The 21,012-nt window shown below is 38.5% G+C and overlaps 1 protein-coding gene across 10 annotated transcripts in view; it reads left to right on the forward strand.

Annotated features, from left to right (window-relative positions):
* CREM (cAMP responsive element modulator) overlaps positions 1 to 19,893 on the forward strand; it is a 38,599-nt gene extending 18,706 nt beyond the window's left edge. For 4 of the 10 annotated variants that reach the window (XM_050332478.1, XM_050332544.1, XM_050332459.1 and 1 more), the window contains 3 exons: positions 4,405 to 4,548; positions 12,881 to 13,037; positions 14,716 to 19,893. In XM_050332478.1, the coding sequence (XP_050188435.1) occupies positions 4,405 to 4,548; positions 12,881 to 13,037; positions 14,716 to 14,860 (446 nt within the window). In that variant the 3' untranslated portion in view covers positions 14,861 to 19,893. Of the gene's footprint in view, positions 1 to 4,404; positions 4,549 to 8,276; positions 8,471 to 12,880; positions 13,038 to 14,715 lie in introns of those variants that run through there. The other 6 variants (XM_050332467.1, XM_050332504.1, XM_050332487.1 and 3 more) reach the window with 4 other exon arrangements.
* Positions 19,894 to 21,012: the final 1,119 nt, after the last annotated feature.

Here is a 21,012-nt window from a genome sequence, read left to right on the forward strand (position 1 = left end):
TCTACGTTTTTGCTGCTTTTTCTTTGAGTAAGTTATAGTTGTAGCCTAAAACGTGTGCTGTGTATTTAAGGTTCTCATCATAATGAGGCATTGCTCCAGGATGCAGTGTCAGCCTTCATGGACTCTCTTGTTTCTGGCTCCAAAACTTTGCTTGGAGAGCTTTGTCTTCCTGGAAATGGTTTTTCTGACCCAATTTATTTGTTTATTAATTTGATTTTTTTTTAAATTCAGCTTTGTGAGTTAAAATGTCACCCATCTTTTGCTTCAGTGAAGTCTGTGTGTTTTAACTCTGTTTAGAAAAAATTGGTACCAAGTGGTAGCAAGGATAGTCATTTCCTTGTAGTAGAGCAGGTCTTAATTTGGAATTTTACTGTTGACTTCTAGTCCTTACATGTATAAAACACAGATCTGGAGCATTTCTGAGCTGTCCTGTTGGCTGCATGTGATCCTCAGGAACTGCTGTTAGCTAGAACCAGGAACTCTGTGTGGGAATGCAGCAACTTGTGTGTTGGTTTTAAACTGGGTATTATGCCGGTCACTACACATATGTACTTTATCTTTACATCTCCTGTCAATAGCTCTTTACTTCTGCCTATCATTATTATGCCTGAGCACTCCTCTCTTCCTGGCTCTCCTGTGCAGGCACCCAGCAGTTTATGCATTAAGCTTGTAAAGTGTCCATGGCAATGAAGAACTGGTCTTGCAGTGTCACTCTGGCCATCTGTAGTGTGCCCTGGTTGAAAAGAGATGTCATATGTTACTGCATTTACTGGTTCCTTATTTTTCTCTACTGTTCTCTCTATTCCTGCATTCAGGAAAGGCAGTTTAGTTGAAAAGATAATTCTGACTGTATGTTAGTGTCTGATGTCTGGGATGACTATTTTTGGAATAACTTGATAAGTAAATTTTTCTGGAAAACAAATGTATTTTTTTCTATTAGCAGCAGCGATGGCTGTTCTCCACTTTCTAGCAGCCAAAATGGTATGTTGCCATGGTTTCCAAATATCTGTTTCCTCAGAGCTTCTTGGCTTTGGCTTATGGAAGCAGACAGACTGATAGGCATGACCAGAGAAATTGTCTTTGCCAGTTACCTCCATCAACATATGTGTTATCTGTCTGAATGAGTGGTTTTGCACAAGGCACTGCCTTGTGTAGGAGCTTTGTATCCTCATTTGACTACGAACCTACTCGGTTGGCTGTAGTTCTGTCATGTTGGTTATTTCATACTGAAAAAAAATAGTTTCTTCCTCACCTGTGGTGGTGGTCTAATGTGCAAGAATTGTTTGTTCTGTTGGAATGTGTGAATCAACTTCCCCACCTCCCTGCCTACTTGTGCATATCATGATGATCTGCCTGAAAAGATGCAGGGGAAATGAAAACCATTAGTTCTTTTGCCATCTGTTTGGGTTGCTTGCTGTCTTAGGGAAGCGTTTTAACAATTGGAGAATTAAGAAATCTTTTGGGAAAGACCAACTTTAGTTCCTTTTCCTGTTTTGGGAGGGAGGGAAAGATCTGATTTTTTTTTTTTTCTGGTTTAGGGCAGTTTATTGTACTCAGAAAGTGGTATTAGTATTGTCTTCAGTCCTAGCTGGAAGATGCTACTTATACCCATCCACCTCCAGGGACTGTCCAGGAAAATCCTAGCTTTCTTCAGAGAAAGCTTTCAGTAGAAAGCTTTTGGTAGAGCTCCAGCACAACCACGTGTGTGCAGAGGTTGAGATCAGGCAGTGCTGATCAGACCAATGGTGCATGGGCAGTGTTTTGTTCTGGGAATATGGCAGGAATCAGTCCTGTAGGGGAGGCAATTACTAGAATTAATTCACTCTTGTTTAGAAAGTCCTAGATTGTGATCTGAATGCATAATTGTAGTACAGATGTGACATAATTGTTTACCCAGACTCACTGTGGAGCCAAGAGCTTTGTATCGTTCTGTGCTGATGTTTTACTGCTCAGGAAGCCAAACTGACTGGGTTGTATGTGGTATGATTCTGTGATGGTGTAGACATACCATTTTTGGTGCTAACCCTTGAGAGGCAGGATTTGGCTCTGTGTAACTTCTCTGAGAAATAGAGTTGACAAATCCTGCTGCTCTGATCCTGGACCTTGTGAAGAACACAGAATACAATGATTTATTTCTCTTCCTTCTCTCTTTGTCACCCTACCCCAAAATGGGGCACTTTCTGCTTTGGAGGTCAGACCAAAACATCATCTTGCTCTCTTCACCCTGCCACCCCCTTCCCCTGCTCCTTAATGCCTTATGGAGCCTGTGTGCAGTACATGTTAGTGTGCTCCTACATTGCAAGTTCCCCATTCCAAAGGTAGGACTGGAGGTCCATGCTGAACCCTGTTTCAGTATTACAGACAGGGCTCTGAACTTCATTCAGCATGAGAGGAATTCCATGTTTTGCCCTAAAAAAGCTAATTTAACTGCTGGAATTTGGCAATCTCAGTGCTCTTTGAAGTGTTTATATCTGAAGTTTCGCTTTCAAGATACTCTACTGTTGTTAAAACAGAACCACTGAAATCAGCTATCTCCAAAATTCACATAAATCCTGTATTCAGATAAGCAGAGCTGAACCTTCAAGAATGTCATCAAATACTGTGTATCTGACAGAGAATCCAGAGGAGCTGGACAAGCCTGAAGCTGACTTTAATCTCTACTTACATCTGATTTTCTTGGCATCTCAGATCACAAATACAATCACAATGTTTGTAGTTTAAATATCTTTTAGGGGAGAAAGGAGTTTGTTACTTCTTGGGAATTGGGTTCTCAGCTAAAAATTTCAGGATTGTTTTAATTAGCATAAGAGATTTGGCTGGTGGACCACTTGGTGGATAAGGAATTGACTGGATGGTCACACTTTGACTGAATAGAGGGGTGAACCCATGGAAATCCCATGAAGTCCAACAAGGCCATGTGCAGGGTCCTGTATGTGGGTTGGGGCAATCCTAAACGTGGATGCAAGCTGGGCAATGAGTGGACTGAGAGCAGCTTTGCCACGAAGGACTTGAATGTGCTGATGGATAAAAAACTGAGTATGAGCCAGCCGTGTGCACTTGTGGCCCAGAAAGCAAATCCTATCCTGGGCTGCATCAAAAGCAGCATGGCCAGCAGGTCAAGAGAGGTGATTCTGCCCCTTTGCTCTGGTGAGACCCCACCTGCATCCAGCCCTGGGGTGCCCAGCACAAGACAGACATGGTCCTGCTTGAGCAGATCCAGAGGAGCATGGAGATATCAGGGGCTGGAGGCCTTCCCTGTAAAGGCAGGCTGAGAGAGCTGGGGTTGTTTAGCCTGAAGAAGAGAAGGCTCTAGGGTGACCTGGCAGTGGCCTTCCAGTACTTAAAGAGGGCCTACAGGAAAGATGGGGAGGGACTTTTTGTCAGGGAGGGTGGTGACAGAATGAGAGGGCAACAGTTTTAAACAGAGACGATAGATTTAGATTAGATTACTCGGATAAAATCTTCACTGTGGGGGTGGTGAGACACCAGAACAGGTTACTCAGAGAAGCTGTGGATGTCCCACCCCTGTAAGTGTTCAAGGGGGTGTTCAAGGGTGTTCAAGTTGAATGGGGCTCTGAGCAACCTGTTCTAGTGGAAGGTGCTCCTGCCTATGGCAGGGGAGTTGGAACCAGATGATCTTGAAGGTCCCTTCTGACTCAAACCATTCTATGATATTTCTGTGTTTAAGAAAGGCAATGCTAATTTCAAAAGGAATATACAGTTAATAATGTCTCTAGGGAATTGCATTTTTTTCTAAATATTTGATTATGGCAAGGAATGCAATATGATTTTTTAATGGGGAAAGTATATTTGTGTTTTCTGTATTGCTGATTACATGGGTGAAAAAAAATCCCACTTTGTTCTGTTTCTCTTCTTACATAAATATTGGACTCTTTACAGCTTTGTACAAGTTGGATAAATATTGTTGGGCTAAACTTACTCTCACATTAAGGAAAGGATTGTGAATGTTGGAAGACTTGTTCTTCCTTTGTCCAGGTGTCCTGGGTTTTGTTTTGTGGGAGTCAATAAACATAGCTTTTATTTTTATTTTTTTTTAAATAACTTATACATTTGTGTTTTGAGCAACAATGATTCTATATAGCTAGGAGTTACTAATTTTTTTAATTATATTAACAGTATTCTAGGAGAGTTAATATTTCTGGAAATAAAATGTGTTGAACATGGATTTTTATCTGTTATACATATGGCATGTACTGCAAAACATGCTTTTTATTTGTGGAAATCAGTATTAACATTACCTAAGTTTTATTGTACACTTGATCTTTAAGCGAGGAGAGGACCATGATTCCTATCAGACAATGTTTATTTCAAAAAGGGAATTTTGCTTTTTAGCATATGTTATCTCTTCCTATTGCCTAACTTATCTTTTTCTTTTCTGTTTAGTTACTATATCTCAAGGTGGTACAATCCAGACAGTGACAAATTCAGGAGCTCCTCAGCCAGGTGCAACCATTGTGCAATATGCAGGACAGTCATCTGATGGCACACAACAGTTTTTTGTTCCTGGAAGCCAAGTTGTTGTCCAAGGTATATTTTATTAGTCCAATGCGTTATAATTTTTCTCATATTAAGCAATTTTTCTTAAAAGGTTTTTTATTGTGTTGACATTATTGCACTATTAAATAAAATACTTATGAATAGCAAGATGAAAGATAGTCTTAGGAGGGGACTCAAGTTCTGTGCTCAGTAAGGCAGCGACCACTTTTGGTTAAAAACAGGAAATAATATAAAATCACTCTCTACTTAGAATTCTCTTTGAATTCTCTTGTCCAGATTTTTGAGACCTATATTTAATTGGAGTACAGGTGCTGCTGCAGATTGAAGAGAGATGCTGAAAGTGTACCTCATTTAATGTATTAAACTAATTTGTTTTTTTCAGCAGTTCTGAAGTTCTTTGGATATGTTTAATATAGAGTGTTCTTGCAATATATGACTCTTGTCGTTATTAGAGGACAGATCCTTAACTGAAGCTAGTTTTCTCACTGAAGAGCACTTTGAAGGTCCTATAAAATGCACACATAAGCTGAACTGTGAATAGTGAGTTCTTGAGACTTACTGTAGTTTGTGCATGATGTTTTTCCTTCCGCTGTTCTCAGCCTTTTGGTAATGCTGGGGAAGTTGGAGAACCAAAGGTCTCTTAGATTCTTATCATTATCAGGGAAATTGGGTAATGCTGATGAAGACCTTTGAAAATGGCAAAGAGATTTCTCTGTGGAGTCACTAAATTAGTAGCTGTGGAGGATATAGGGAATTTTTAAAAATTTTTATTTTATTGACACAGAGAGGTAGGAAGGGAGGACTGTATGAATGCTCTCATAAGCCAAAACAGCTGTCTGAAATAAACTATGAGAAGAGTCAGAAAGGCTTTAAATATGTATTCATGAAGTGGATGAAGTCATCGAATAAGTGTTGGCACAGATATCTGAGGTAGTTGGTGAAGTCCAGGTTGAGGTGCTTTATTTTACCTGCTATGGATGTTTGACATAAGTTCTGTCTTTAAGTGGCTGTTTCTCTTCCTTTGCTGTAAAGGTAGCCAAGAGTGTTAATAAAAATAACTAAATAATTTATAATATAATAAATATAAAATATAAATTTAAAATTATAAATATAAAAAAATAATAAAAATATCTAAAATAGTGTAGATATCTGAATTTGTTGAGACAATGTGAAATAGTGATACAAAATTTGAGTTCTTCCATTGCCTCTGGTTAATTCTTTGCTGTAATGCATTTTCATCCCAAGACTTCTCAGAAGCGTTTCAGGGAAGTTTTAAGACTATCCTTAGCCAAATGTTAGTTTTTACGGTGCAGAGAGTACTGTTATAATATCCCTAAATGTTACTATGAATACATCCTTAGCAAAACCTTTAGACCAAATTTGGCTGTCCTACAAACAAATTTCCCACTCTGGCAGTACATGTTTTCTGAGTATTTTCTATGCATGTGCCTACACATCCCTTAAATGAGAGACTATAGTGTTTTATAGGTATTACTTTGATTGTTCAGAGCTTTGGGGTCAGGGCAGAGAGAGTAACTCCTCACCTGTTTCCAAAAACTTCCCAAGTCTGTGAGGAGTCACAGAATTTAAGGATTGTATCTGGCAGCATTTCAGTCCTTGGGAATTTCATTTGACCAACCTTCCTTTACAGGCTCCTTTACAGAGTAGTCCTCTGACAGGGCTGCTCAGTCTCAGTGATGGGTTTGACAAGATGGAATATCTTATGAAGTGTCTTTCCTGTGATGGAAACATTCAAGATGGATTCAGAGACACTTACTGAATACCTGCCATATCATGTTTCTGGCAGCTTCTAGATACTTTTAATGACATTGATTTGTTCTCTGTCCATGGTCAGAGAAGTTGACTTCCTGGAATCATCTCTTCCTTTGGCTCAAAGTCCAGTGCTTTAGGGAGGCTCCTAGCTGTTGACACAGAAGAAAAGTGCTACATAATGTATACAGGGAAGAGTACAAACCAAACAATAAGTGAGCATGACCTTGAATATGATGAGAAGATAAAAGGCTTGAACTTACTATACATGCTATTGATACTGGAAAATATTAAAAAAAATAAATCTTTAGTAAAAAAGAAGGGTATATAAAGAGTGTGAAAGCACCTGAGGATGTTTACAGTGATACAGCTGTATGTAGTCAACAAACCTGAGTTATTCAGGATGGAGTGAGACAATGGAATATAGAAGTGTCTGATATGTCCTTACTACAGGTCATCTTGCCTGTGCTAGAAAGTCTGTAAGAATATAGTTTATGAGTATTTGCCATTTATGTACACTTTGTAGTTGAATTGTTATATATTGTGATAGCACAGATTATAATAAAAAAAATTATTCTTAATATCTTTGCACTTATATATATGGTAATAATTTATAATGATTTTGGATAGGTAGCACATAATTTTTTTAATAATCATGGAAGTAAAGGAAATAAAAAAATATAACAAATATCAGTCCAGGAGCAGAAAATATCTGATTCAGAATCTTTGATAACATATGTATTGATTCTTTTTTCTAAAGTGTTTGTTGGTGAATCTCATGTAATAGTGGATCACATAAATCCTGTACTTGATATTTTCTGATAACCTGTGGTGGGAAAGAATATTAGGAGAAAAGGGCCAAAGGTGTTGATCCAGCTGAGTGACATTATGTTTGCTACAAGTTTACATTTGTAGGCAAAATAAGAGGCAGATCTAATGTCTGGACAGTTTCTTAATGCAGGTTAAGGGGTTTTTTTGCTAGCTGAAGAAGAAGAAAGTTTTTGATTATTAGTGAAAAATGAGTGTAGAAAAGTTGTAGAAAAAAATCATTCTGTTGGGATCTATGTGTATTTTCATTATATGGTCAGTGATACTTGAGATCTGTGGCTTGAATTTCTTGTGTGCTTCAGTTCTGATCTTCTGTTCATATGATCCTGAAGTGGTCCTGTAATCACAGAATGTTCCTTCTTTTGCATTGATTCTTCCACTGTTGCCATCCAGCTTAGTTTCACAGTTGATGAATTACCAGTCTGGGTTTGTTTATTACAGACAGGGACCTTAGAAATTCACCATGCCCTATGTGCAGACCAGTGCTCGGACTGTTGGTCTGAAACTTCTTTAAATTGATGTAAGTAAGGAGTAACTCTCTTAGAGCTGATTTTTTTTTTTAATTTATTTTTTAAAATTGAGTCAACCAGATCTCTTGGACATATTTTGAAAAGGGAGGGAAGGGGGAGAAGAGATAGCCGTTACCCACAGTTATTGTTCTGCCTGAAATTGCTAGCATTAGGTTGACTTACTTTGTTGGATCATTCTTTAATCTTTTCTGAAGCTTTTAACCGAAATTAAACGAGCGGGTTATTGGTTACCCCACAAAGAAAGGAGCTCTAGCCTTTCATTTACTGATTTGTTACAGCTTATTAGCTTTCCTGTCTCACATGTCTGACCAACAGAGTTCTCTGCCTTTTAGTGGAACTACTCCAATCAAAACAATTGCATGTCTGTCTGTTTAAAATGTCCTTATTTTCTATTCAATCATGGCTTTATCATTTCAAGTTATTCGTGAGTGCTACAGCAATGTTTTTAATTTCTGTCAGACAGTGCTGTGAATTTTCAGGCTGTACTTTACAGCCAGCCTTGTGGTGAGTGCTTTCTGTAACTTTATGAATAATTCAGGGGAAAAAGAACAAAGCTAGGATTATAGAAATATGGAAAAAGAAAAAAAACCAAAACAGGTTTACTGGAAAAGGAATTCTTTGGGCTGCAGTTTCAGTGAGCTGTGCCAGTGAGAGAGCATATTAATGACAGTGGTAAGCAAGTGAGGTCACTGTGATGTCAGTGCTCTTGCTTGTAATCCTGCACATGCTTGCTAGTTTGGAACAGTTCATGCTGAGCTGTGGCAGAGGAACAGGAGAACTCTGTGTGCAGAAGCTGATCATGGCTGTAACAGGAGATGAAACAGGTAAAAATTTTGTTTCCTTTTACATGGTATTTTTGTATGTCTAAGCAGATTTAGTTACTATTTGTGACATTTTCTTTTGAACCTGTTGCTCTTTCATCTCTCAAAACTCATACAAATAGCTTGTATCTAGTTCATGTAGGATTTCAGGGCAATTTTAATATTTTCAATTGGAAAAAAAAATCAACAAAAAATCAGTTAGTGCATGAGTTCTTGCAGAGATTAGTTCAGATAACTAATCTTTATTACTTGATGCAAAATTCTGCTGAAAAAAAGCCACCAGTCTTCTTTTACATTTTTCTTTATTGTGGAGATAGTCATATATGCTACTGTGTTTATAGTTGCTTTTTGTTTTGTAAAAATGACGCTGCTTTTTTGTTTGTTTGTTTAGCAATAAACACTACAGATTGGATAGCTGTAGGCTTAAGCCTAGCTGTAAAGAAAAAAAAGAAAAGGTGTACATTGTTTCAGCGATGTAAATAAACCCTATGCTCTCATGATGAAAAAATATGGATTGCAAATAAATTTGAGAGCAATAATTCTAAGTATTGTAACGCCTGCTTGTTTTCTCCTCCACTGTTAAGATGGTCTGTTCCTCAGCTAATTGAGTTCAAAAGGCTGACGTCATTAGATTTCCTGGAATCGTGTTGCAGTAGGGAACTGGAAAAGTTAAACTCCAAACAAGATACACATTGACGTCAGCTCCAAGTCATGCTGCGATTTAGTCAGTTCCTTTCTGCTTCGTCAATCGCCTCCGGCAGCTCGGGAGCTTTAACCACTTCGCAGCCGGCACAGGCTCCTACCGTGCTGCTGCTCGGTCTGGCGCACGTTGTTTGATTAACCCACAGATAAGTATCTTCCCAGTCGATGTTTTCAATGCTCAGAGGAGTAATGATTCGTGCCCTGTGTAGCCAGTTTAGTGGTGAAGTTAAAAACCCTTTGATAATCAAATCCTACCATTATGACTCACAGAAGGGGAGAATAGACATAAAAATACATCAGGGCTTTTTTTCTCCTGGATAGTCACTGAAAGAACTGGAGTGCAGGGATGCTTTCTTGTGTTCAGCAAGCTACTTTTTCCAATGAGGTGTTGCCTTCTTTGTTTTTTTTTTTTTTTTAATTGTCAGAGTTTAATTTACAAGGTCCTTTGTGCTTGTCTGGATGTGGTCTGGTTTTTGTTTCTTTGGTTTTTTTTTTTTAGTAGTTGTTTTTCGTCTGTTTCTCTTCCTGTTAATAATTTTCTTTTTGTAAGTCTCAACTGAAAGCTTCAGGTTTTTCAGTGACTTTTTACTCCCTTGCAATTTTAAGGAGCTGAAAAAAAAAACAACATCAAACTTGACCTGGGGCAGCGTGTTAGGGAACTGTACCAACTGAAGGTTTGTTGCTTTGTTAATAATCTCGGTCCTACCTAAGGTGCCTTAGGAATTACTTTAAACCTTTGTGAAGTTTCATTAGAAATGACCACAGAGGTTTGTCAGTCTGGATTAAGGTGTGTGGGATATTTGTCTCAGATGCCAAAATGTGTTCTTCTCTGTCATATAGACACATTACTAGATTTAAAATACTCTTGGTAAAAGAGTTTATTCCCCCTGCTTAAAGCCCATTTCATCTTTCCCAAGGTATTTTTCTGGGCAATGCAGTGACATTGTAACTTTTTGAGATACTATACAAAACACTTTGCAGTCATTAAAAGTACTGATTAATAGTGAAGTGTCATAAAGCACATATTGCTGCTCAACTAAAAGATATTCTGTCAATGCTATGCTTTTTTCTTTTTTTAAAAATAGTGGTGTCTGGGTTTGCAAGGTCTGTACCACCAGAATGGTTATCTATCTGTGTTACCATGCTGACAGGTTTATAAATGAGACAGCTGTTAGGCAAGGACAGCCACTACTGGGACCTGTTGTTACTTACAGTGGTGTTTGCTGATCCCAGCTGAGATAGGGAATCACTTCTGTTAAGCCTTGCTGCAGGTACATGATCACACAGAGTCCTCTTCACAAGAGCAGCAGTAAGTCCTGCTCACTGCCATCTGAGTGTAAATCTAACAAAGACAACAAAGGAGTTGGTCTTGCCAGGCTGAGGTGACCTGGGTTATGGGGCTTTCCCCATGACTTGGTCTACAAAATGGCTTGCTTGGATTTAGCTAAAGCAAACTAAGACAACATCTCTTTATGCCTAGTGATGAGGTGGAAAAAGGTAGTTCTTAACACAGAGTCTGTAAAATATATGTAATGTGGCCAGCATAAAGGTGAGCCTGAGGAGTTGCTATCATTCCATTTTTATAAATAGTGAGCTGAAATATTGTTCTGTTAACATGACTGTGGAGAATCCAAAGAAAGCCTTTAGTAATTCCTCTGTAGATGTACAAGACAACCAAGTCCTGTGTTCATGGTGGCTGTCTGTCAGTGCTCACAGGGCTGTTCTGAGCTGATTTCTCCCTCCCTCCCTCCATGGCCAGGGGATTATCCAGGTCAGTTCACTGGTCCAGTTCATCTTGTAATTCCACAAACACTTTTACCCGCAGGACGGAGAGCTGGGGGAGGTTGCAATGGGTTTAAGCTGATAATGATTTTAGGATGTGGCAGTGGAACTGTAGTCTAAATACAACTTCATCCTGCTTTTTTATTTAATTAGCGAAGCACCTGTGCTAATATAATAAGAATAATAGTATCTTCTTATTTAGTTTAGCTTTTTCCCCTCTGTAGTTGATGCTTCTTTATTTCTGTACCTGTCAGCCTCCCCACAATGTTTCTGTCTACATATTATTTTTCCAAGTTGTCCTAGTTTCAGCTGGGATACAGGTAATTTTCTTCCTAGTAGCTGGCACTGTGCTGTGTTTTGTATTTAGGATGAGAATGATGTTGAGAGCACACTGATATTTTAGTTGTTGCTGAGTAGTGCTTGTGCTCAGTCAAAAACTTTCCAGATTCTTATGCTTTGCCAGTGAGTAGGCTGGGGGTGCACAAGAAGCTAGGAGGGATCACAGCCAGGACAGATGACCCCAGCTAGCCAAAGGGTTTTTCCATAACATAAGGCATCATGCTTAGCACATAAACTGTAGGAAAAGCTGGCCAGGGACTGCTGCTTGGCAACAGTCAGGGTATCAGTGGGTGGTGAGCAATTGCTTTTCATTTGTATCACTTGTTTTTCTTGAGTTTTATTTCTCTTTCGTTTAGTTATTCTCCTTTACATTTATTATTGTTTTATTTCCATTATTAAATTGTTCCCATCTCAACCTATGAGTTTGCTTACCCCATCCCATCAGAGGGAGTGGTGGGTGGGGTGAGTGAGTGGTTGTGTGGTGCTTAGTTGCAGGATGGGGTTAAACCATGACACATAAGTTTTTCCATTATTTGACTATTGCTTTAAAGAATTAAAGTATAAATTAAGTGTAGCATAATAGCCTCTGAAACATCATTTTTTATATTCAGCTGTTTTAATGACAAAATTTGAAGTTCTGTTCTGTAAAAATATAAAGTATTTATGGAAAGAAGCAGGTAAGTACTTGCTTAGAATTTGAAGAGGGATGTATTTTTTGTTTGATTCTTTTTCCATGTCAGACAAGTTACAAGTGCTTAGAAGATTCACAGTGCTTTAAAGTTGAGGTACATCAAGTAGGAGCAAAGTACATCAGAAATACAAAAATGAGGTGAGACTATCAGAAAAGTATCAGTTTCAAGTAACATGTCAGATCAGCATTTATCTTGGGGAGAGCTCAAAACTGGTAGGCTCAGGAGGTGAATCTGAACTTTTGCCCTCTGACTTACTGTACAGCTACACCCCTTCCTGTGCAGCCACTGCCACCTCCTCTTGCTGATGCCACAGCATCCTATCTGTGGTCATCACGCTCCTGTCCTCATGAGTGCCTGTCTGTTCCTGTTCATTTCAGCAACAGCAGCTCTCACTGATTTTCCAATGGTTGCCAAACTGCTGCTGTAAGAGGAAGAGGGAATGTAAGGCTGGTACTGTGGCTATCACAAGGAAGGAGGACAAAGTTGCCTACTGAAGCAAGTTGGCTCCTGAAATTTGTCAGAGAACAGGGTAGCATATAAACCTCAGTGGCTGCAACAGCAGGGCCGTCTTTTTGTGGGATTGTGCAAACAGGAAATAAGTGTGGATGCTTAAACTGTTTCTCAAACAGCTTTCCCCATGTTGTTTGACGAGAGTCATGTGGAAGCTTTCACAGGATGGGGTAGTGGGGCCACATGCTAGAGAAACTTAGATACTTTACAGTGTGGAAATAAGCGCTACTAAGGTAAAAAATGTATTTGTGACATTACAGACCTGTGAAATATTCTATGGATCAGGCATCCCAGATAACTCATTGACAGAAATCTGTTATTTTCAGAGAGAAAACTTATGCATAGTTATTTTTTGCCATAAAGTTTCAAATATGTTTCTTTTATATAGCTGCCACTGGAGACATGCCAGCTTACCAGATTCGAACTCCCACTACTACCCTACCTCAGGGAGTGGTCATGGCAGCCTCACCTGGGACTTTGCATAGTCCTCAGCAAATGGCAGAAGAGGCAACACGCAAGAGAGAGCTGAGACTTTTGAAAAATAGGTAAGACTGTACAACAATTCATAATCAGGTTCAAAAAAAACCCCAAAACATTCTAATGAAATTTTGTTCTTAAGGTCACGAGCACTGCTTGTAATTGATGAAGGGAAGGCAGGAAATTCTTTGTCAGACATCCCACGTCCTTACAGCACAGAGTTTTGGCTGTTGACTCTGGAAAGCTAGAGTTGACCATATCCCCATGGATTTTTAGTTTGAAAATAGTATGGTAATGCAGAAATCAGTATCAGATCATTTCTGTGATGATCTGGAGTTGTACTTTTTATTGAATTTTAATTCCCCTCCTCCCCCACTTCTGACAGGAAAATGAACAAGATGGGCTTTTTCATTTTGAAACATCCCAGCAAAGAATTGGTTAGGAAAATATCTGAGGAACTCATTAGTAGCTGTCCATTAATAATGCTGTGAAGAGGACTTATTCTAGGATGGAATGATAATTATAGACTTTTCTAAATACTTGACTACAGGGATAAGTTACTTTGCAGTGCCCCTGTCATTTTGTGAGGCATATTGTGTGAGGTGGCTGTATATTTTTTAATTAGGTGGCATGAACTTGACTCAATGTTGTAAATATCAGTCTTTTTCTGTGCATTCTTCATGCTATTCTTAAGAGAGAGTCTGTCTTTTTTTAAGTGTGTGGCCATCTCTATCGTTGGCAGATTAATAGAAGAAATACTCTGCTGTGCAGATTTCTAATACGCTGACTAACCACTTGCCTTATGATTGAATTAATGGTATTGCTTTGCTCTCATGCCTGTCCTTTATTTTAAATTACTCATGAGAATCACTGCATTGTTGTGCTTCCTTTTGTTTCTCCTCTCTTCAATTTTAAAACTAGTGCCTATGCTATAGCTCATAACTTAACAAAACATTACTCTCATGGTTTGACAGTTTATCATGTTCCAAGGTGGTAAAGGAGTGGACTCCCAGTACTTCTAATATTTCTTCTGGAACTGAATGCTTGTTTAGTCACATGCTCTGAAAACATTACTCAAAGTGTGTAGCTTCAATATAACAGACTTCTGAGCAGAACTATGAGAATGGCTTCAGGCTATCATTTGCCACCAACAAAAAACACAGATACGTGTGAATGTGCTCAGATGGCCAGTTCTAAAATGCTAATAAATTGTATTTGTTTGGGCTTAAATTTTACTGTGTGTTGTTACATTAAGGCAAAAATTTAGAGCATGTTGTAAGCTTGGCATCTAGCTTTTTATCTGAAGAGAGTAGTGTTATGCTTGTGTTTTCTGAAAGTAAATTCTTTGGGTTTGGTTTTAAGATTTTGATGGCAGAAGACAATGCTCCCGATAAACACACAAAATGGAATGTGACTGGAAGAAGAAATGCTGCTTTCCATCCTAATGTTTAGTACAATTCAAGCCAATACATTATCATTTACTCACTATTTTTCTCAGTTCTTCTGTGTATTGGTTCCATCTTTGGATTTGGTGATGCTGAATTAGTTTCAAGTTCTGGTTGTTTTGAATTGTATTTTAACTATGTTATTGCTTTTGGCTGTTACCCTTTGTTCTGTTTGTGCAATCCAGCAGTTGGTGGTTGTTGTTGTTGTTGTGGAACCACAGGGATTGCAGGTAATTGCATTTATCCAGTCTTTGCCGTATTGTGGCTGTTCCTGTAGTCATTTGCCTTGTATTGGTTCCAGGGAAGCTGCCAGAGAATGTCGCAGAAAGAAGAAAGAATATGTCAAATGTCTTGAAAATCGTGTGGCTGTGCTTGAAAACCAAAACAAGACTCTCATTGAGGAACTCAAGGCCCTCAAAGATCTTTATTGTCATAAAGCAGAATAACTGTCTTTCATTTGGACCTCGTTTATTATGAACTTTAATCAAGGCATGAGAGGAAGCAATTCTACAGATTGCCATATGAACTTGAGAAAGAGACACTTGAGGCCCTTGTGGAACCCAGTTTTGCTTAGTGTTTTCAGACTGATTTGGGAGATGTTCCAAAATTTGGAATTCTGTCATAGTCTCCATACTCTGCTGAGCTTTCTAATGGCATGCAAATGGCTTTTTTGTTTGCACTTTTTACTTCTGCTTTTTGCAGGGAAGCTGCTAAAGAATGTCGACGTCGGAAGAAAGAATACATAAAATGTCTGGAGAGTCGTGTTGCAGTGCTAGAAGTTCAGAACAAGAAACTTATACAGGAGCTTGAAACCCTAAAAGACATTTGCTCTTCCAAAACAGATTAGTAAAAATATTTATTATACTGTGAACTAAGATATGTCCAGTTGCTTTATAAGACAATACATAGCCAATGTGAATTATGGCTTTCTCTTTGTGTCATTTATATTATATTCCAACTCCTAACATTCCTGAATGCTTTCCTGCTTTTTGTCAGTTCATAGCTCTAATTTCAGGTTTTTCATGCTCCTCCCTTCCGTCTCCCAAGGAGCCAAATGTTAAAAAATATAACAGAGTAAAAAATCACATAATTTCTAAGAGCTGTTTCTTTGCCATATATTTACATACTACTTTTTACATGTTACTGAGTGTCCTGCGCATAGAAAATATTTTACAATTGTTTTAGATGAATCATAAAGATGATGCATCCAGTAATATGAGAAAATCAAACCACCCAAGGTATCTCAGGAAAGAGTTTATAAAAGAATGTTATGATTATATGTATGTATACTAGCATACTAGTCTACAGATGATTTTATGGCATATTTTTATATTAGTTGCTTTGTGGAAAAAAAGTATTGTATTGCTGTCACTGAGTGCCATGGTTAAAGATAGTTTTTAATAGAACCATGTTGTTTAACCTGTGTAGTGTCTGATTTCCTTTAAACACCTGGTTGAGCTGCTTTAAAATCCATGAGTATCTGGAAGAGGACAAAGGAAAAAACCACACCTAAGCCCATGACATGATGCTAAGCATATTGTAAATACTTGTAAGAAGCTCTCTGTTATATGGCTGCTATCTAAATTCTCTGTAGTCTGCAGAACATTTGATTTATTACAGGTCTGTATATCAAAATTTAAATTTGCATCCTGAATACTTCACATTCTTGATTCTGTATACCTGTGGACAGTTGCCTGTAGCAAAGACTGATGGTGCAGTTTTTTCAGTTTCAACAAACTAGTGAGTGATGATAAAGGTGTCCTAAAGAAGGAAGCTTTCCAATAAACAGTAACTATTTGCTGATTCACTGGGTTCTTAAATAGCCCGTAGGTGAAAGCTGAGGATCTTTAAAATGAACCCATGTTTAAAGTAGATTACAGCTCTTGTAAATGCAGAATGTGCCACTTTCCATTGTGCTTTGAAAGAAAATAGTGCTTATGCAAAGTTGCTTCTGGGTATTTCTTTAATTCAGAAGTGATCTAATTGTTTGTTGGCCAGTACAGTCTGTGAGCAGAGTATTTGGGAGCTTTGCTGGAACTAATAGCACCATTGCCTTACTGATGTGGTAGGAAGAAAGGCTTGGTTCCTACTTAATTGGCTTTGCTGAGGGGAGTGTGTGTGTGTGGAGGGGAGGAGGGATGGAATCATAGTGAAGTCATTGAGACTTCTTAATTTAATTTACACTGAATTTGCATTTAACCCACTTCACTCTGACCCTGTTGGGGTGGGTTGGTTTGTGTATATCTTTTTTCTTTCTTTTTTCCCAAATTACTTGAAATACACAGGATAACTTTCTTGAATCTTTTGAAAGTCCTATTAGGTATGTAAGTTAGACAGTTTGTAAGAAGAAGTCTTCTCTCTCACTTCCTGCAGCCACATGAGTTGATTTAAGGAGGAAGCAAGCTGCCTTTTGGCCCCTAGGGCTCTGTTGCAGGTCTGGAACAAAAGTAAAGTAATGAAATATCTGCTTCACTGGAACAATTCCAGGTATGGGATATCCACAGCTTTGGTGGGCAACGTGTTCAATGCCTCACCACCCTCTGAGTAAAGAATTTGTTCCTGACATCTACTGTGAATCACTCCTCTTCTGGTTTAAATATCGTCCACCCTTGTCCTATCGTCTGCCTGTGTAAATAATTGCTTTCTTTCTCTTACATACGCCCTCTTTAAGTACTTAAAGGCCCCAGTGAGGTCTTCCTGGAGTCTTCTTTTCTCCAGGATGAAGAAACCCCCTATTTTCATAGAAGAGATGCTCCAGCCCTGTGATTATGTTCATGGCTCCCCTCCAGACCTGCTTTAACAGGTCCATGTCTTTCTAGTGCTGAGGACCCCAGAGCTGGATGCAGCACTCCAGGTAGGATCTCACAAGGACAGAGTAGAGGGGCAGAATCCCCTCCCTCCTTGCTGGCCATGCTGCTTTTGATGCAGCCTAGGATGGGATTGGCCTTCTGTGCAGCCATTGCACAGCACGTTGTTGGGTCATGACCAGGTTTTCATCCATGTCCTTCTCTGCAGCACCTCACACTTGGACTTGTTGGATGTCATGAGGTTCTCATGGGCCCACTCCTCAAGCTTGTCCAGGCTCCCCTGGATGAAAACCTGTCCTTGTGTTGTGTCAGCTGCACTGCTCAGCTTTGTGTCATCTGCAAATATGCTGAGGGAGCACTTGATCTCACTGTCCGTGTCACTGCTAAAGATACTAAAGAGCACTGGGGCCAAGGCAGAGTCCTGGGGGACACCACTCGTCACAGGCCTTGACCTGGGCATGGAGCCACTGACCACAACTGTCTGGCTGCGTCCATCCAGCCAATTCCTTATGCACAGAGTAGTCCACCCTATTTTTAAAACATTTGATTAATGTTTATTTTTTATTTAAATGATTACTTGTTGGGAGGGGGTGCTTTGTTAATAGTGGGAGCTAAACTCAAATGCTCTTGGTGTGTGGTCATTCTGGAAAATTCCATTTGCTCTGTTTATCTGCACCAGGGAGAGATATCATACTTCAGAAAAGCAACTGCGGAAAAGCTGGCTCATTTAGGCTAAAACTGAGAAAAAAAGAAAAGTTTTTATGATGTATTATTCTTTCATTCTCTCATTCTTTCATATCTCATTTCAATTCAGAATTAACAACACACATTTCTGTGTTTTAAAGTAAGGATGAGCAAATTTGTTGGTGACTAAGAACATTTAAGATCTACAGTTGGTAAATTAGAACCAAGATGTATATTTTGATGAAGGAAATAACTTATTTTAAAATGGGCAAAGGCAGGAGTGCACTAATGCCACGAATCTGCTGTAAGATGACTATTTAAAGCAATAAACCCTGAAAAGTTCTGAACTGGATTGAGAGATGTGCACTGAAAACTTTGAGATACTTACTTGAGATTAAATAAAGATTTGAAGGAAAAGTCTGTGTACTACTGGGGTTTGTCAGAGAAATAATACCAAAAAACTAAGGTTCCAAAATATTTCAGTTAGATGGCAATGCTGGAGACTGAGTCTCTGTTCAAGAGGCATGTCAGAGGTTTAAAGCAACAGATAGGATATATGCTAGCATTTACAAATTAGTTTAGATTTAGGAAAATAAATAATATAAAGTTTACCTTGAGTATATTTTTTTCTCTTTAAAGTGTCAGTTTAGCCCTCTCATGTTTTAGATCAGTTGTGGGACTCAATTTGTTCTACATCAGTGTCCTGAATGTTCCTGAATGTGTGTCAGTGCTGGAATCCAGAGTAGGTGCATGTGTGCTATGAACAGGAAGAGAATTCTTCTTTTGATTTATAGTTCATCCATCTTGCATTTATGCATAAAGTCCTGTGCTTGCTAGTGCTCCTTTCAAAGGGCAGAATAAGTGGAAATGGTTGGAACTAATTCATTGTTACTTCTTACTCTTCATGGAAGAAATCTGAAAATTGAAGCTTGACTGGGATCTGAATTCAATTGAACTACGCTTTTGGGTTCAGTATTCTTTCCAAAGAATTACCTGACCACAAGATCAAAACCTGCCTTCTGTTTTGTAGTGTGTGTGTTGTTAGTTTTAATGCCTTTTACACAATTTGATACTTTTTTACATTGTTAGCAACCTCTGGGAAAAACAGTAACTGAAGAGGTGTTCTCTCTTCATTCTCCTCTTTGATGGTTGTGTCACTCTGTCACTTGACAAGATTGGAAAGTACCTATTTCTCTAAGAAAAATCTAGCTCTGAACCTTGGATAACAACTTAATTTTCAGAGGAACCTGATTCCAGTTCAGATTTCTGAAACAGGATGCTTGATGTGGTGCAGGCAAAAGACCTTTTCAACACATTATTATTCTTAATAAAGAAACATTAAATGAATCCAAGTTAGTTTATTGCAAGAGAATTTGAGCAGTGCCTGAGCTTGGATTTGTCAGAATCAGGAATTTGTTGTCTTCATTTTCAAAAAAAAAAGGCCAAAATAACTTTTTTCTTTCTGTAAGAAAACTGAATTCCTATGGTACAAAACTCTTCTCTCTTGCTGAACCTCACAACTGTTTGCAAATTTCTTTATGACTGCTTGCTAGAGGATTGTCCTTTGAGGAAGTTGTACTCAAGACTGCATAGATTTTTAATTTTTTTTTAATTTCAAATAGATTTTCATGTAACTCAGTGAAAATGGTCTCTTGAAAAATGTGTTCTATCTTCTAGAGTTGTGGGTGATGAGAAATGTCATAGCTTCCTCTTAAGGTACAGCTTTGAGTCATAGCTGTTTCTTAAGCAGACTTGCAAAGAAAAATCTCTAGGTTATCCAGACATCTCTCTCTTAACTCCGTTAAACAGCCTCAGCTATTGTGACCTGGGAAAAAAGGGATTAAAATGAGCATATTGTGTGAATAGGTGTGGATTTAGTTTCTTTGGGGGATTTTTTGTTATTGTTATTTCCCTTAGATTTTGCTGTTTGCAAGAATAATTATTGTATCAATGCAGCCAAAAAATAAATCCAGTCCTAAGGATTGCAAGTTGTCTCCCATTTGCTTTTCCTTCTGTTCTTATCAAACATAATTGCTAAGCTGTACTGTTATCCTGCAGCCATCAGTGTAAAAGCTAAATTTAGTGTGATGTTTTTCTGAATGAAGTATCCCTTCAGAGAAAACAAAGGGGTCTGCTCAGCTTCTGGTTTGGATTGACTCATTTTGCCCACTTTTTTTTCTGTTTCATCCCCTTGGTGTTCAGTGCGTGGGTGTGTGCATGGCAAGACTGCAGTGAATGCTGAGCTGTTAAGCAGCTGACAGAAGTAACTGCCTTTTGGTTGTCAGCATTCATGTATAAAATATTGTTGTGTGGAGAGGGGGCTTAATTTGGTTGGAGATTTTTTTTGAGGCTCTTCTGGATGAGGGATAACAATGATTTCATTATTCCATGAAAGGCTGTGTTGGTTCTAGTATTTGCTTTAAAAACTGAAGAAAATGAGTTATTTAAGTTCTGGGGTAATTTCATAGCATCTTATTCAGGCAGGCAATGACAGTTAGCAAAAATCAGTTTCTTCTGTGTCTAATGAGTTTTTCTAATCTTTTTTTCTCAGGTTTCTGTTTTTTCCTACTTCTGAGTAAGAACTTCCTTCTTGCAACTGGCTTGTTTGATATAGTATGAAACAGAAGCTGTGTATATGAATGATCTTACAAAGGGAGAGAGTATGTGAGAGTTGAGTGCCCTATGTAGACTAAGGAAAAAAATAACTTCATTGTATTGTGTGTGACTTGAATGGAAAAAACAGTGAAGGAAGTGTATTTGTTATTGTTACTGCTGAGGTTTTTCCTCTCCCTTAATAGCCTATGCCAGTGGAATCGAGTGTGATTAACACATCTCATGAATGGAATTATAGCTATAAAAATGTCACAATTCAGAAATCTGGTTACCTAGCCAAGTCATTGCTTTTGTTTTGTGGCTTCGAAAATATGACTTCCAAACATCCTTGAATGAGGCTTCTAATGTTCTCACTTCCATGACTCTGCCCACCCCCTCCCCAGTGTGTTTGTGCTCACACCAGGTAAAAGCTGCTGCAGAGTTGTTTAACAAGCCCACTCAGGGCTATGGGATTTGCTTTTTCTAAAACAGTTCTCTTAAGATTATTTTTTTCC

Source organism: Myiozetetes cayanensis, unplaced genomic scaffold, assembly GCF_022539395.1.
Source record: "Myiozetetes cayanensis isolate MyiCay16 unplaced genomic scaffold, myiCay2020 scf1, whole genome shotgun sequence".
Lineage (NCBI taxonomy): Eukaryota > Metazoa > Chordata > Aves > Passeriformes > Tyrannidae > Myiozetetes > Myiozetetes cayanensis.